General features: G+C 43.4%; 1 protein-coding gene across 11 annotated transcripts in view; it reads right to left on the bottom strand.

Annotated features, from left to right (window-relative positions):
* nav2a (neuron navigator 2a) overlaps window positions 1-17,581 on the bottom strand; it is a 293,430-nt gene that overhangs the window by 61,554 nt on the left and 214,295 nt on the right. For 9 of the 11 annotated variants that reach the window (XM_050043281.1, XM_050043303.1, XM_050043296.1 and 6 more), the window contains 5 exons: window positions 17,274-17,410; window positions 8,592-9,831; window positions 5,495-5,604; window positions 5,299-5,407; window positions 3,623-4,045 (listed from right to left, as the gene is read on the bottom strand). In XM_050043281.1, coding sequence (XP_049899238.1) covers window positions 3,623-4,045; window positions 5,299-5,407; window positions 5,495-5,604; window positions 8,592-9,831; window positions 17,274-17,410 — 2,019 coding nt within the window. Of the gene's footprint in view, window positions 1-76; window positions 391-3,622; window positions 4,046-5,298; window positions 5,408-5,494; window positions 5,605-8,591; window positions 9,832-14,873; window positions 14,933-17,273; window positions 17,411-17,581 lie in introns of those variants that run through there. The other 2 variants (XM_050043330.1, XM_050043333.1) reach the window with 2 other exon arrangements.

Raw genomic sequence — 17,581 nt, 5'->3', positions numbered from 1 at the left:
CTCTGGGAAAAAATACAAACAATCCCCTCTGCAGCTTTGGATATTTGTCTTGATAGTCTGAAACACTGTGACGTACCTTTCTGCCTCATACATGGTAACACAGTTAGTCCAAAGCAAAATAAACAAGTCCAGGTGTAGGTTGATCCGTGTTGATAACAATCTCCAAAGCAAAGGTGTTCGTTTTCAACCGTCTGGCTACTGTCTGTGATCAGGTCTGAAGCTGTGTGCGTAATCTGCTGCTACGTGAGTAATATCACCAGGTGACAGCGTGTTTGATCATGATGATATCAGAAGTGAGTGAGCAGTCTCAGTGAACTCTCCGTGTAAAGATTATGTGTCCATGTGCAGCCTGACTGTGTGTGTGTGTTAGTCTGTGGGAGCTCAGTGTTGGTATGCAGCCGCTCTCCTCAGCTCCACATGCTTTACCCTCCTGGCTGGAGGTTGGGTCTGTCTGTGAAAGGTGGGAGGAAGGGAGGGAAGGGGGAGGGCAGCAGGGTAGATCGGGAAACATACCCCCGAGCCGAGGAGGTGGTAAGGGGGGGGGAGGTCTCTAAGGGCCAGAGAAGTGGAGAGGAAAAATAAAGGAGGGGGGTGGAGATTTGAGAAAAACAATGCAGATACTAAATGTGGTGTCATCAGTCATGTTGTCTGTTGTTGGACTCATGGATGAAAAACAAATAGAGGCTGACTTGATCTTGGTCTGCATTTAAGATGGCTTTTAAAAGTCTAGAGCTGCAACTAATGATTGTTTTATTATCAAGTCAGCTCTCAATTTTTAATTAATAATTTCGTTGGTAAAATAAATAAAAAACATTAAAGAAATCGGCAACATTTCTAAGAGTTGAACGTGACGTCTTGACATTGCTTGTTCTTCCTGACCAACAGTTCAAAACCCAAAGACAGAACATGGCACTGAATATAGTATAGCTATAGATATAGACACAATGAACCAATTAATAGAATTTGTAATCAGCTGTCTGTCCAATAACTGTTTACTTAAATAACTCTCTAACTGTGAGATATGTTGAAAATAAATTTTATGGTGTCACTAAGCCATGTTTTTTCGCTGTTGTTACGTACTGATGTATGTTTTTGAAATTTCAAAGTCCATCAGAGGGTGAACTGAATTTAATTTGCCATGCTACAAGCATTAAAAACTGTCTCTATTAGGACACCGGAGACACTGATGGGGACTATTTCTTTGGGAAAAATACTTCAGATGAAAACTGATCACAGGAGGGGCAGAGACATTGCTTCAAAAAAAGAAATGCTCCATTGTATTGAGGTGAAAACCTACACTCTTCCTGAATTAAAATACAGAAGGACCTGCCATTTTAGGAGCTGATTACTATGGGGAATTTAAGTTAACCTTAAAGGAACGAGAACATAGCACTCGATGTAAATGTACAAGTTTATGTATTATAACTGTTTTCTTGTACTGTACTTTAACTGGATGTTGTGCTTCCTCGTTTGTGGCGTGTAACAGTTGTATATGTCTGCTTGTATTTATTGTTGTAATGATGTTTAAGCTTTCTGCTTGGCCACGTCACTCTTGACCACATTTTTAAACACAATGAGACTTTTACCTGATTGAATAAATGATATATACTTATATAGAGAGAAAGATATCTCAAAGCCTGCGCAAATAAAACCAGGGCTATCTGCATGGCTGGGTGCCAAAAATATGTTTCTTTTCAACTTTGTGTGAACTGACTCTTTCACTGACAGTTAAGTGAAGGAGAGGAGTTGGACTGTGAGAGTGTGCTTCTGTAAAATAAATGCCAGCTCCTCCTCTCTGGGTAAACATCCCACCCCTGTTTGGAAGAACCAGTTAGTGGATGCTAACAGGGCTGTGATGGAGCTAACCGCTAAATGCCCTGAGGATGTGGAGAAGGGTGGGGGGGAGGTCATCCGTCAATGTCTGTTTTAGATGGCTGTGATGGCATTTTTTCAGGCTGAATGATTCAATCAGTCAATACAAATGACTGCAAACAGTGTATAATTGCAGCCTGAACAGTATCAGATCACCAAAAATCATCAGAGGGAAATTATGTTTATTTTTTTCCTTGCCTTCCTCACAAGTCCGACCCAGCCTGGATATCAAGTTTTCAGAGCGAGCAAATGGCTGTGCTCGCCTGCTCAAATCACTCACCTGTCCAGGTGTGGCTGTGGCTTGGCCTTTGTCTGCACACAGATTCAGACATATCAAGTACTTCAAGAGCACTTAGCGTCCTCGACTTGTACAGCTGCTTCAGGGCTGACGGTGAATCAGTACAAACCCATGGGGGCCAGAGGAAGTAATTCCTACTCCAGCTTTTAAGAGATGTCTTATCACCTTGCTTCCCTGAGCTCATAAACTCTTTTCTACACTAGCATTCATTTGAACTCAAGCAAATTCCTGCAGCAGCTCTAATACCAGACCCTGGTCTCTACGTCTCTGGCTTTTCGATACCATGTGAAGGCGAGTTGGCACCTTTCACAAGTTCATCTGATAACACGGACGACAGCAGAGGTTTAAATTGCACAGTGTGACAGCCAAGGTATGCAGAAGGCCTGTTACAACATGGGCAGTGGTTTTGAGAGAGCAAATAAACAGGTTATAGGCGTATCAGCAATACTGTGGCTGCAGACTGAGAGATGGGATACTTGTGGGATCTGTGCTACACATAATAAATGTTGCTTATGCTGCTGCGGCTTAACTGTCAGATATCATCTGGCACTTGGATTACAGGCAGGAATAATGGGGAAAGGAACACTACCGCCCTCTTCTGGCAAGTTTGTATTCCAGACAACTCACAGTCTGTGGGGTCACATGGTCAACCAGACAGAAATATCTAACTATCAACACATGATGCTCTCATAGCACAAAGTAACTCATTAATACTTTTCATGACTTAACTGCCAGTTAATGAATACACTGCTGTGCTAGCGGAGGTGTAGAGGAAATGTATAGGGAGTGTCTGAGATACAGTTTCTTGCTCACCTACCAAGGGATGTCTAAACAAATCAATCATCTACCAATAATCTAAATCACTGTGAATCAGTCTGCAGATTTTTAATGACACTGAATACAGAATCAGGTACTGTGTTAACTGGTTTACTCAGTCACAGGAGATCAAATTACAGAAGAACAATTTAAAGTTATTATCTTGTAACATAATCAGCCAGTGTGCTGAGTGTCTCTCTCACTTAACCCCCCAAAAACATTGCATTTGTTGCATGGTAGGTGGCAATATCTGGGGCTGCAACTGAGATTGTTTTAATATCAGAATATCTACTGATATTTTCTTTTTGTATAATTAATGGTTTATTATATAAAATCTGAAATTAGGGGAAATTGCCTGTCACAAGCTCCCAGAGCCTGAGGGGACATACTAAAATATCAAGCAAAAAACAAAAAGTGTGATAACAATGCTAGAAAATAGAAAAAAGCAGCAAATCCTCACACTGGAAGAGCGAACACCAGCAAACGTTTGGCATTTGTCTTAAATAAATGAACAAAACTGCTGTCAGGTAAATTTCTGCAGATCAATTCACCAATTCCGCATCTAAAAATTTCAGCATTAGCAATTCCCAAACCTGTTGTAGGATTAAAAAGTCTCCATCAGTGCATTTCACTTACCCGCTAGCGACATCATCAGTGCGTGTAGCATTCTTGCTCAGCACGTCTCCATCGCTCATGTATCCAGTGACGTCCACGGCGATGCCCTCCAGGTCAATGTCCTCCCCTGCTCTGTCTCCGAGGTCCACGCTGCAGAGAGCTCCTCCCCTGCCAGCCAGCTGCCGCCGCAGATGTCCGGGGTACAGGTAGCGTCCTCCCTGGCTGCCGACCACCCGGCCGCCATAACTGTTACCCATAGAAGGCGCGTCGCCCGCCTGCAGACGAGGGCTGGACTGGCCCAGCCGCCATGATGCCAGGGAGGGGCGGGTGGAAGTGATGCTGAGGATGCTCCGACCCCCTCCGCTGTTGTTGCTGCCTCCACTGCCACCTCCGCCACTGCTGATGTCTGTGGTGACGCTGCCGTCAAAGGTGGTTTCCAAGGTGCTGAGCAGATGAGAGAAGAGAGAATAAAGACAATGTGATCCACATGTAAACAAACAGGACGCCCCTTTAAATCTATTTTTTTAATGTTTTCTGATCAGATTCTAATCAAAGTCTTTTTATTTGCACTTGAAGAACAAAAACCTCTCAATGAATTTCTGAGCTACTACTGCAACAGATGGCTTAACGATTTGAAATTTAATTTCTACCTGTCGTTTCATAGTGATTGTACTGATTAAAAAAATGATCTCCAATGAGAGGTCACATACTTGGATCACCACCACAACCAGATCATCTGTTTCTTGTGCACCAACAGATACAGTACAGGCAAACAAACTGCCACACTAGCAGTGGCGGCCTGCATAATCTCAGCTGTGGACAGATGGGTAGAAAGAAAAAACTAAAACAGCAAAACAGGACATTTAACCCTTACAACAGAGCCTAACCTAAACCGAGACAGCTGGGTCAGCACTGAGATGTGAGGCCAGAGCAGAGGTCAAAATTCTGAGGGAGGGAGCGCGATAAGAGCTAAACCTGAATCAAAGACGACATGAAAGACATGCCCTGCGATCAAAGCAAAAGATCCCTCAAAAGAAGGATGAAACTGCAGCGAGGAGAAAAAGGAGGTAATACCTGTAAACCTAGACAGACACAGTCTGCTGACCATGAAGCAGTTCAGTCACTGACTCAAATCCCCAGCAGTTATCCTGATTTGGCCTGTTTACCACTCAGCCGGAGCGACCATTGTAAGGTGCTTCACTTTGATGATCCCCACACAGTGGAGTTTTGTTCTCCACAGGAAACACACTTTAGAAACTACTTAATGAGCAGCGCTGAATTGACAAGGTGAACAGAAAATTACTTTCATATTTACCTCACTTGATTAATCACCAATCACTTTTAAGTTTATTTTTCTTAGTGTGTCTTTTTATAGTAGCTTTGCCAACTTGAAAGACATGCATTGAACAGTATGGCTTGTGCCTGTAATTGTTCTTGGAAAAAGTTCCAACATACTGCATTTATTCTGTCACCTACTGCACATGTTGCACATGCACTTTGGGACAGAAAATTCAAAGAATCACAATATGTAACTGAACTTTTGAAATAATAAAGAAGTAAAAGAGTTAAACAACAAGCTTGTTAAATTACTAATGGCTCCAAACGTTCCTCAAACACAGAGAAGGTTGCCTCAGCGCTGAATCACAAGTCACTGCCAGTTAAAATCAGCAACACCAACAAATGTCTGTCATTTTTACCTGTGTGTGACCTGAGTTCCTCGCAAGCTGGACATGGTCTCCTCCAGGTTTTGCCGGAGGTCTGCTATGTTTTTGACGGTACGCAACCGCCTCGTCTCTGGGTCTTCACCTGAGACAAAAAGAAGCAGTCTCAGATATATTTACCAGCAAAATAAGCTGAGCAAAGACAGACTCTTCACTGTCAGTGATCACCCACCTGAAAGGTCCTCGATGGAGAGCTGGCTGGTCTTAGTGAAGGAAACGTCTCCACCTCTTCCTCCTGAGCCGGACTCAGTGTTCGGTGTCCCCTCGCCGTCTGTTTGGGATCTGAGAAAACAAATAATTTGAGGGATCAAAGGGGGGAGATATCATCGATTCTGAATTATTGTGCATTTAGTGGGAACCTAATATTCAGCAAATTGTCACGAAAGAGGGATAAACCTGATTAAGAATTAAATCTGCTGTGTTTCAAGTCTTGTGACCGGAATCCAAAATGAGTGGCTGCTAAGCCCCAAATGCCGGTAAAAAAAAGGTTGTCTTTGAAGGATAAATCAATACAGTTCACCCGCTGCACTGGCTGGGGCTTTTTGAGACGATGACGTTTGAATGCCTCAGTTATATACAGCCTTTGGTCTTTGCCTGATCCCAGACTTTGTCCCTGTTGACTACTGTACACTCTCTGAGTGTGAGAGCCGATCAAAAGCTCTTACTGCCTCCCACACTGCTCCATAAAAAAGTGACAGAATGTAAACTTTTCTTTACCATCTGGTTAAATTACCTAATGTTGGTTGAAATTTCAGGTTGTGTTCATGCACTAACAAACTTCCTGGATAAGATCTATGGCCTAGTCCACACGTATACGGATACTTTTGAAAACAGGGTTTTTCCTCCTTCATTTTCAAAAAATGTCTTTATAAACGCAGTTTTTAAAAAAACCTCTGTCTAAATGAAAACGTAAAACACACTTGAAGCACTGTCAAGAACATGCCAGACCAAGAGGGGGTGATATAACCCAAACCCTAAAGCCATGTCCGCCAATAAGAAGCCTGAAAAGATCTGTGTTGTGTCATTGATGGATTATTTCTGTAGCGCATTTTGACGCTCCTGTTTCTCAATATTGTGGAAGAGTAACTGTACATTTATGTGTAAACTTTTAAAAGCCCTGTTAGCTAGGTTAGAACCAGCACTATTTTGGCAACATCTGCCTTTGCACAAAATGTTGCCTCATTTCTGATGCCTCACAAAGGAGATAACAGGTGATACAAGCCCTAAACTCGATTTTTCCTGTCTACATGTCAACACTGGGAACTCACTTTCTGAAAATCTATAATCTGGATAGAGTTTTACAAAAGGTGCAGGACCTAAAACGCAGTTTGCGCGTGGATGAAAGGCTAAAAGACTACAAAATACCTGTATACGTGTAGACTAGGCCTATTGTTAATGACAGGGCATCTTGTTTTTAGTTTATGAGTCCTCAGCAGGTGAGGGAAACAGCAATATGAACATCGAATTTACGTTTGTTTTTTCTTTCATTTTCTGTCCAACATACTCTTCCTGACAGGTGGAGGTGATATAATCCTGCTGGTAATGCTACCTGACAGGTATACAGCAAAAACAGAACGTTTCTGAGCACTGAGGATGGGGGTGTTTTGGAGATGTGGGTTGGTTAGTTACAGGTCAGGATGTACAGAGAGAAAGGGCAGCGGTGCAGGAAGTGTCAGGGGCCTAATGAGTGGAGAACGAGAGGGACCTCCTTCCTTATCACACTGGGACCGGGACAGAGGTCAGAGGCACACAACATCCGCACATACTTGCCCAGATACATGTGCACACACATGCTGACAAAACACTCTGCGTACGCACACATGAACAAACACAGATGTGACATTCCTGGGTAACAGTTCGCAGATGGCTAGATTTAGATTTTGTGCTTTAAGATGCTGTAAGAGAATCAAACATCAGATATGAGATGACTTGAGAGATCTCACAAGCTTTGACTTGTACAGTCCTAGCCAGAAGTTTATACACCTTTGTGTAGTTATTTGGTCAAGAACAGCTTACTCAGAACTGTTATCAGGTATACGACTGAACAAATACACTCCGGCAAATATTTGCCAACTTCAAATAGTCGTCACTGAAGAATTCAGCCATACCAGGAAAATGTAGAAATGACTTATAGTCGGAATAGAGTGTGCAATGGTTTAATGACTTTGTTTTATCAGTGTTTTATGACACATGATCTAACAGAAAGATTACCAATGAAGCTAAATTTATTCTTCAGATTTAGCATTACACTCTGGGAACACAATCTGACTCACAATGGACAGTTTTCAAAAAGTATTAAAATCAATGCAGCAGACCCAATACAGAAATATTATCTCTTAATACAGAGACATGAACACCTGCATTTTATCTTATTCTGTACTGCATTTTATTTGCTTTTCTATATTTGGTCTGGATCTTAAAGGGGAACTACGCCCATTTTCAGAATTTATATGTTATTCCCGTGGTCTAAGACAGTCCAAAAATATCATCTAGCATGACATCCCAAGTTCGAGACTTCCTTCTGTGGTTTCTGACTTTGAGAGAGAGAGTAGCTCATGTTCACAAATGTTGACTGAACTTTCCTCGGTCATGGAAATAACATATTGGAATTCTTACTTTAGGTGATGTTCCCCTTTAATCTTCCTTTTTTTTTTCAAGACGTTGCAATAAAAGTGTCTCTATTTTTTGTTGATTCAAGTGTTTGTATGTTTTTCTTTTGTTTCAAATTAATATCTGTCACATAAACTATGGATTGTTAATTATTACTGTCAATGGTGCGTGTCTGTGATCTATGGAGTTGAAATTTAAGTTGAATTTGAGAGCAAAATCACCCACACAGTCCTGATAAAGCAGACTGTGGTATCTGAAGTCTTACAGAAGCAGTGTGTAGGATTTAGTGGCATCTAGTGGTGAGGTTGCAGACTGCAACCACCTAAATACCCTCGCCCTCACCCCACAGGAAACTGTAGAAACATGGTGGTGCAACATGGCGGACTCTGTGGAATCTGCTGCCTATGTAGGTATGAAGGGCTCATTCTCAGCTGACAAGAATACAGCAATTACTTTCTGCCAATGGATGCCCCTAAATTCGTCACACTGCTCCTTTAAATCCTTATTCAAATAATAAATGATGCCTTTATTCATGACTGTATCTTTGATTGTTACTCATGTTGTTATAAATGTTTCATGTGATGGAGAAATACTAAAGAGAAAACCATTTTTTCCATTGCTTTAACATGTGTTCCCAGGCTCAGTCTGTGTGGTCTCACCTGTACATGAAAGGTGCGACGGTGGCCGTGTTGGGGTGGCTGTGGTGCTGTTGAGTCTGAGGTAGCTGCACGCTGATGGTGTTGCTGGCTGTGCTCTGTGTAGTGCCTCCACCTGCCACAGGGGAGGCGCTGGTCTTTCCCTCTGTGGAGGCCAGGCTGGAGGTGGAGCTGGAGTGCCTGCTGTCCCTGTCTCTGTCCAGGGGTCCGCGGTGCATGGCGAGCCCCCCTCCTAACCGCATGCTCCGAGGCCTCTCCCCCGCCTCCTTCACTGAGGAAGCTTTCCCCCCGACTCCTGGGGCTTTGCCTCCTGGCTTTGGTATTCCGCTTTGTGCAGCGGTGGAACTCTCCTTTTTGGCCACTTTACCCCCCTTGGGAATGAAGCTGGTGATTTTAGAGGTCCTTTTGTTTGAGCTGTCTGTGTCTACAACAGGTGCTACTTCCTCCTTAAGCTCCTCCCCCCTGAGCTCTGTCCTGTCGGGGACTGAGATGCGTTTCCCCACCTCCTTCCCTTTCTCCTTCTCCTTCTCCTTCCCTCTCTCCTTCTCCTTGTATTTCTCTGTGCTTTTGACAGAGCCCTTCTTGGCAGTCAAAGCTCTGCTGAAAGTGCGCTGGGCGATGCCCCTCAGGGCGATTTTGGGGCTGCTGGCGGTTGTGGACACAGTAGTACCTGCTGAGGGAGCTGCTCCGTAGGCCGTCCCGTTGCTGGTGCCGTTCATTCCTGGACGGACATTGCCATCATCTTCCTCCATGGGGTCGGTGTTGGAGCCAGTCTCGGCTCTCTCCACCTGCACTGCTCCGGGCTGCCTTGCTGGGGCAGCATTGTCAGTCTGAGCCCCTGCTCCATTGGAGGAGGTGGAAGATTTGGAGCCTCCTTTACTGTTGAAGAGCTTAAGCTTCTCTAGCATTGACTTCTGAGCGACAACCTTAGGGGGAGCTTCAGTTGCCGGGGCAGCCTTACAGGACGCGTCCTTCTCCTGCTTGACGGGCTGCATGGCAGACGCGGGGGTGCTGGTGGAGGAAGGAGCAGGAGAGATGTGCTTGGAGCTCATCGACTTGCTCCTCCAGGGCTTGCTGTTGGGCTGGGGAATGGCTGTGGAAGAGGATGAAGAAGATGACGATGGGGGAGGAATCTGAGCGGAGGTAGCAGCGGGGATGCTGGTGGAGGAGCTGACAGTCACTGCAGATGACGGAGCATGCTCAGTCATCACCAAAGGCTGTGAGGTCATGCCCTCTGAGGAATCTGCACCAGAAAAGAGACATTTTATTAAACAATGAGATAGGAAGGTAGAGCTGAGGAGGAGAAGTCAAGCACAGGGAGGATCTGGGGGAGAGAAGAGAAACCAGATGCTAAGTTGTCTTTGACCCCACACAAAGTGGCCTTATAAGGGCCTGGAGGTGGCCTGTGTTGATACAGCCCAACGTGCCATTACTTTCCATCAGGCTGGCCACCAAAACTGTTAAAAACCCCTTAGCACTAACAATGAGAGGAGCCCATCACAAACTTTGTATAAAAACAATGAGGCGCAGACTCAAGTGCTTTAAAGTCTTGCCAAGCAGGCCAAGTCAAGAAGCAGTGCTGCAGCACTTATAAGGCTTGTACTTATAAGGGCTGCTTTTGGTCAGCGTCCCTGTGCTTTACAAAGAAACACTGTCTGGTTACATCTGGTTACATGTACTCAGACTCTTGTAAATTAGATTTATAAATGGGATAAAAAACACAGTTTAACTTTAACAGAACAGAAAGCCTTTTTTGTCGTGGAAACATGCTCCTGTAAACCATTGTCACAGATTTATCACCCAAAAACAAACTGTCTGGGTTAAATCTGCAACAAGTGACTCAACAGCATCTCAACAAGCACACTTACCAAAAACTGAAGGAGCAAGCAAAGAGCTGAAATCCCTGGCGTCAAGTCACTGCTCTTACTGTGAGAACTAGAGTGAACTAGAGTATCCTGAGAGCTGCTGGGGTTGTCAGTGTGTGCAGAGGGGTGCTACCAGCAGCACACAGTTCAGACCAGTAACATTTGAATATTCAAACTCCAACGGCCGCTGAGAGTGAGGGCCTGTGCAGGGAGCACTGGGAGGAATTAATCATAACAGTTCTGTTGCAACATACCTGACACACATACACACACTGACTCATATTTATTCTAAGCCCCTGCTGCTGCTGCGTTGCACACCTTAGACCTATGGGAGTTTAGGTTCTTAATACACTGCAAATTCACACCAAAGTAGCAAGATTGGCTTATTAACTGAGCAATATCCCCACAACTCTGAATCATATTAAGTAATTCTTGTTAGCTATAGAGTCCATAGAGTCTTGTTTCTAAAGATAAGTGGCAAGACGCATTTTCCAATATGTTTTTTTACTATTTGTCGAAGGCCCTGGTGCTGTTTGTATGAATTTTACCTGATGAACATCTGAGGACTGAAACAAGTAAGTACAAGCAGGGTGTCAATAGGTATCAGACACTTAGATTTAAAGCTTTTTAAGATCTTTCAAAGATCATTAAAAAGCAATTTTAAGACAAATCATCTTTTGTTATTAAAAGCATTGCAGATGAGTATAAAGGTAAGTAGTATATATATATGTGGTCCCATGCAGAGGTAGGTTTTATGTAGGGATATGGTTATTAGAGTGTCAGGTTAATCTACATTTTGCCAACAGGTAAGTGCAAGTATGAAGTACAAAGTGTTAGATTTAAAGATTTGTAGCATCAGAAATGGGGACTATCATGCAGATGAGCTTGGCTCATTTTGAGCCAAAAATATGATAAAAAAATAAATAAATAAAAGTAAAAAAATGAACAAAATAATAGAAGAAAATAGAATAAATAAAATAAAAAAATATAAATAAATTAAAAGGTGGATACATATAGTTTGTTGCAACTAAGACCTCAGAAAATCAAATTTAAAACTACTGAATTACTTTTACGGCCTGATTTTAATAAAATTGAATTTAAGACATTTTAAGGACAAAGTGACAAGTGATCGATAGTGTGCATTTTTGTTTTTGGGGTTTTTTTGGTTCTTTTTTAAACCTTTTTTCCAAATACAAGGATTTGAAGAAGGGACAGATGATGACCCTGATGACTTTCGAACATTTTAAAACCAAGTTGATTTTTATTGGGGATTTTTTTTTTTTTTTTTTTACATTACACCACTGGATTTTAAACTTTTCTTTGTTTAACAAAAAAAGACTTAGTGCTGAACTATTCATTTAAAATACTTATGGTGATATTTCCGATAGAAAATAATCATATGACTTTCGCAGTGCTTATTCGTTAATGAGTGAATATTCCTTTAATTCACGTTAGCCACATTACTTCCATATTCATATGTTATTCATGTGGTCTCATTAAGTCAGCATTTACACAGAATATTAAACACTCAACCCACTTGTTTACCCCTCTCTCATCTGGCTCTCAACTTTGTTTCATATTTACAGCACCTTTCATGTCCTAATTGGAAATAGGCACCCGCTCGCCGTCTCTCCTTTCTCCCCCTGTTTAGCATTTAGTGAGAGCAGCCTGAAACAATGCAGCCATTAGGAACTGATTAGAGACCAATTAGCCGTGCTAGCAGTTAGCAATCGGGAAAGTGGGTCAGGTTGCTAATAGCTGGAGTCCCATTGGAGGCGGCTGAATGAGAGGGGGACCTGCTGTGATTATGGAACAGGCTGAGAGAATACGGGGGACTGGCACTGCAGGTTTGGGATGAGTGAAGCTTTGATGTGGGCCAGCAGGACTGCCTGTGCTGTCCGTGAATGGGGTCAGTTTGGATTTCGGGTCAGGAAGGAACAGAAGAGGAAAGGCAGGACATGGAGAGGCCCTGGACACTGGGTACAGCTGGTCATTGTCATGACTGGACCCGCTGACCGGGACTGACACGCTCCAGTTGGGTTGCTAAGGGTGAAGGAAGGTGGTCAATCTTCAACGTGTCGGGTCAGAAGTGACACGAGAGTGATGGACTTGGACACTGTTGCATCATAAACCCAGCCAAGGATTGCAGACAAGGTTCAACACCTCAGTCCATCACAAACTAAGGAAACGCCAAAGTCATTGTCAAGTGTTTTCTTCTGGTTTAAAATTCAACCTGCTACTTTTTCTTACAATTAACAAAGCAACCACAAGGTGGGGTAGATTTCATTTTGGAGGGGAAAATGCTGCATGAGTCTTCATTTTAGGCACAGCCGCCTGAATATTTTAAGATAAAATAAAAAACACAGCCTCACACTGTAAAACAATAACTACAATCAAATGGATACAGACCTGGTAGACAGGTCTCTATGGATCAATCTGGCTTTACTCTGGCTGCATTTAAGAAACCAGCTTTAAATTATCTGCACAAAATGCACTTGCGGAAGCACTTTTCCTTCAAAAATAAACACAGAAGAGTCTTAACATGCCCAGAGAATGGGTCACTGACCTAATGACCCACCCTGTGCAGCCTTGGGCCAAATCCTGGACTTAAACTGCTGGGGGAAACATGTTGAAAGAATTTCAGTGTTTACGAGTTAACTGCTTAATTATGGCAGTCATTGGAGAATAAAATCAAGAGCAGAAAATGACAGTAGGTATAGGAGTACCCGAGGCGAAAAGACTCGCAGACCACCACTCCGCTTCCTGTCTGCCATAAAAAACTGTCTCACTCTCTCTGACTCTGTCTCAGGGTTGGCCCAGCTGCCTAGTCCTCTCAAAGCCTTCCCGATAACATCAAGGCATTTAAGGAAATCAGCCGAAGTGGACCCAAAGCTCTTTTCATGGATGGTCACACTCATGTGTCTGTGCGTGCGCTCCTTTGTGTTAATGCCCCTCTACAGCCGAGGAAAACCATGTAATTTCACACAAGTGTCAACGCTCGTCTCCGTGCGAGTGTGTGTACATGTCTGTGCATGCATGTCAAGTTTAGAAGAGAGGGGGATGTTTTTTTCTGCTCAGCAACTTCAAAAGCTTCAAACGGCAGGACCGGTGACCGGAGCGAACATACACCAGTGTGACCATTTCTTGCCCACAAAAAAACAAGCGGTAAACGCATTAGAGGTAGCGTGGGCTGACACTGTTTAGACATCACAAGCCCTCCAACCCCTCTCATGGTCACACTGGTCACAAGACATTAAGCTGAACCTTCTCAGTCAGTCAATGACCAAATTGCTGACCTGAAAATGCCCTGCTCACATGCAAGACTGAAAACGTGTTATTTGATTTTAAACCCAAGGTGCAGAGAAGATTTCTCACAGAGAGAGCACTGTGAGGGCAGTTTTATTTCATTTTCTGACACCTCCATGGACTTTTAATTTGCAAAATCTACACAAATCATATTTGACTGGCACAAAGTTTGAGGCTGCAGGTGTTTGCTTACTCATCACGTTCTGATTTCAGAAGCCTGCGCTCTCTCGCTCTCTCTCCCTCCTCAGTCATTGTGCTCCCAAAAGTGAGCGGGACAGCCGGCTTTTGTGTGGAGACTGAAACTTTTTAAAGTTTCTCCACATGAATACACTCAAACAGTGACGCTACAGCTCATCAGAAGGCTATTCATTCAGCAAGGGACCCAGCCATACACACACATACACACACAGAAATACATGGGCGACAGAAGCATGCACATACACAAACACAGAGCCACCACAGGTGCCCCCTGCTCTCTGTGTGTGTCTCTGCTCTGTGTCACTTGGTGGACACCAGACGCTGTCGCCTTGTGTTAATGCAGAGCAGAGGAGAAGATTCAGGTCTGTCTCTGTACTGTACAGCGGTGTGGTAACGTGACTCCATTCTGGTGTCAGAGCCAATGACACAGAGCAGATCTGGCCTCACAATAGAAGCTGCAGGTGCCTCTCTAACCATCTGAACCTCACAACAAGCACGTATAACATACTGTGTCCCACCATGTTCTTTTAAGGCAAACACTAAACTGAAATATCAGACTGATCACACTGTCAGACTTTTAATGACACTTTGGAAAGGTGAAATAAATTCTAAATCAGTGTCAGTTTTACACTAATGAAGCAAGAAGTTGGGTAATTACATGACTAATATCCCTGCAACCTCACTACTAACAAATCAAATTATTCACTAAAAGGTTCAGGGCAGCTGATCTGACATCCTCTCACAGAAAAACAAACCTGCTTTCTGCAGCTTAGCAGCAACAACAACAACAAACCTCTAAAACTGAATCAATCCTCTACCATACTTTATAAGTTCAAATGCAAACCTCAAGTTCTACATCAGAAACTATAACCTGCAGTCCTAGCTCGAGGCAATCTACAAGTGCAAGCTGACAAACCTCATAGGTGCTGCAGATGTCCAGGAGGAACAGAGACAGAAGGAAAGGACAGGAGGAGATGGGAGAGTCCCAAACCATGGCCAGACATCCAGAGAGTGCAGGAGCAGGAGGAGGAGGAGGAGTGTGGTGGTATGGCAGAGGGGAGGGGCTTGGCAGCATGTCAACAACACGGTAAGAAGGAGGGGGGTTGACAAGTGATTTTCATACTTCCTACCTCCAATCACATGGTCTGCTGCTCCAAAACATACATGCACACCTGTTTGCCAGGATAAGGTAAATTAACGTGTTATGCAAACCGTTTTTTTGTTGTTGTTTTTTTTAACAAAATTGATTTGTAAATGAGCTTTGGTCCTTTCTTAGAGAAACCTTGCTCACTAATTGGTCACTCACATCTCTAACATTAATGCTACTACTACTACTTCTACAAATACTACGATTTTTAATATCAACGGAGCAGTTCAACTTTTTGGGAAATTCGCGTGTTCGATTTCACCCCAGGTTTAGATCATTCTCCTCTCATGTCTGGACTATAAATATAAAGCTAAAGCGAACAGCCAGCTAGCTTAGCTTGGCACGAAGCAGCCTGGCAACCTCATGGTGACAGACTCCAGGTGGTCATTGCTGGCCAGGCCAAGAAATAGTCCCGCACACACACTCTTTAAAATCACGACTTGCTGTATTTACACTTCAGTTTTTTGCGTGGATTAAACAAACAAGATAGAACTTGTTTCTAGCATTCATGCCAAGTTTATCCAACTGTGAAGAGCACACAGACAGAAAACATATATCCGAAATGTTGGACTATTCCTTTGATACTAACCCTTGCAAATTTCTTATATACCTAACACAACACTGTCTGCTAGAAACTCTCCCATCTCCAATGGAGCTGCACATCAGAATAAGTATCCCACAGTGATGCTCAGAGTGTTGGTCCCAGTTAATTTGTCACTTTAAACACAGACAACAGATTCCCTCTCTCTCTCTCTCTCTCTCTCACTCTCACTCACTCACTCACTCACTCACTCACTCACTCACTCACTCACTAACACACATACACACACACACACACACACACACACACACACACACACACCTCTCTTTCTCTCTGGGCGGTCAGAATTCTCTGTGTAATGCAGGGTAATGAGTTTAGACTGTGAACACTGACAGTCTATATAAAGCCTTGGCCCACCGAGTTGTGACAGAAGCTATTTCAACACTGCTCTCACTAAATATACTGCCAAACACACTTGCAAGTTTGTACGCTGCAGAATTCAAAACACTGGGCAGTGCGAGTTAAACTGGGTCAGAGAAGTTTGGAATAAACGTGTGAGAGAACATTTCCGCCTCCTACTGAAAACAAAACTCTCCCGGTTGAATCATCAGGTCAAAAGATGAACAACTGTTTTAGAAAACATATTTTTCTATATCTGTTTAAGTTACTGAAAGTCAAATGCACAAGCCTACTGGGTGTTATAGTATAATACCAAACCGACAGAAACACAAGTTCTCAAAAACAAAGTTGCAATAGTTCCAATTTAGTAGAGCTCCTAAAGACAATTCTGCTGGGTGGTTTGACTTCACCAAACAGGAGGAGGGCGCTGTTCTTCCAGACTAAACACAGCAGAAGTTTTCAGTTTCTAATGACAGCGGACTGATGCTCTCCTTTATTCAAACACACAGCCATAAATGCCCTAAGTGGTTCAGATCCGAGCAGGCCACACTGACTGTAACCCTTTCAACCTGTGAGGACGAACACAGCAGCCAAATGGAGGTCACTATAACACTGCAACTCCAATAAATCACAGCTTGTCACCTCCTACACTCACACACAATGTCCTTAAAACAGTAACCACACACAGGTTTTTCCTCACGCACACTGTTCAGACCAGTCACTGAGGCTGCAGTCAGAGAATACATTTACATCAGCATCCAACAACTGAATGTTTGTTACAGAAACTGAGGATAAATTCTCTACCCTCATAACGTGAAATATTAATGTTCCGAGTTAACTGAAACATTAAAAGGGGGAATTTTCTCTTGAAAGGACACAGTTGTTTCAGTGCAGCATTACAGTACACGCTGAGGGGCCATGCATCTTTTTCTAGCATGGTTTTAACACTTTCTCCTGGTCTCAAAGCAACAGAGCAAACTCGTGTTTTTAACTGGCACCCAGAGGATTCACAGTCCACCTTAAATTTGTCCTCAACACTGCAACATTAACATTTTTAAGAGCTGCAAGGTTACGGTCTCCTTTCTAATGTGTCTCACTCTCTCTCACACACACAGACTCACAATTTGTTGAGGCCATCTCAAGGTTACAGTTATCATGACGGTATTTATAGCCATCCATGGCAAAACTAAGTGTGTTTGTGTCTGTGTGTGGTTGCACATGAGCCTTACCTTTGTTCAGGTTCAAGTTGGCTTTGGTCTTGTCACTGAAGCCCTGGCTGCGTCTGTTCCCAGCAGCACTGACCGCAGAGCCTCTTGGAGGGATGTCACTGCCGGCAGTGGACACCCTCGCCGAGGGGCCGGGAAGTCTGATGGAGCGAGAAAGAGAGAAGCGACAAAGAGAAAGGAAGGAAGAAAGAGTATGTTCGATATAAAGCCTTCATCACACACGCTGAGGGAACACATTCGGTTACTGCAAGTTTCTAGCACATTCTGTTGGGACAAATCCAGTCTACAGCTTCTAAATTTAAACAGGAGGG

Source organism: Epinephelus moara, chromosome 1, assembly GCF_006386435.1.
Source record: "Epinephelus moara isolate mb chromosome 1, YSFRI_EMoa_1.0, whole genome shotgun sequence".
Lineage (NCBI taxonomy): Eukaryota > Metazoa > Chordata > Actinopteri > Perciformes > Serranidae > Epinephelus > Epinephelus moara.
Note: the sequence above shows the minus strand (reverse complement) of the source record. Positions and strands in the feature narration are given on the sequence as shown.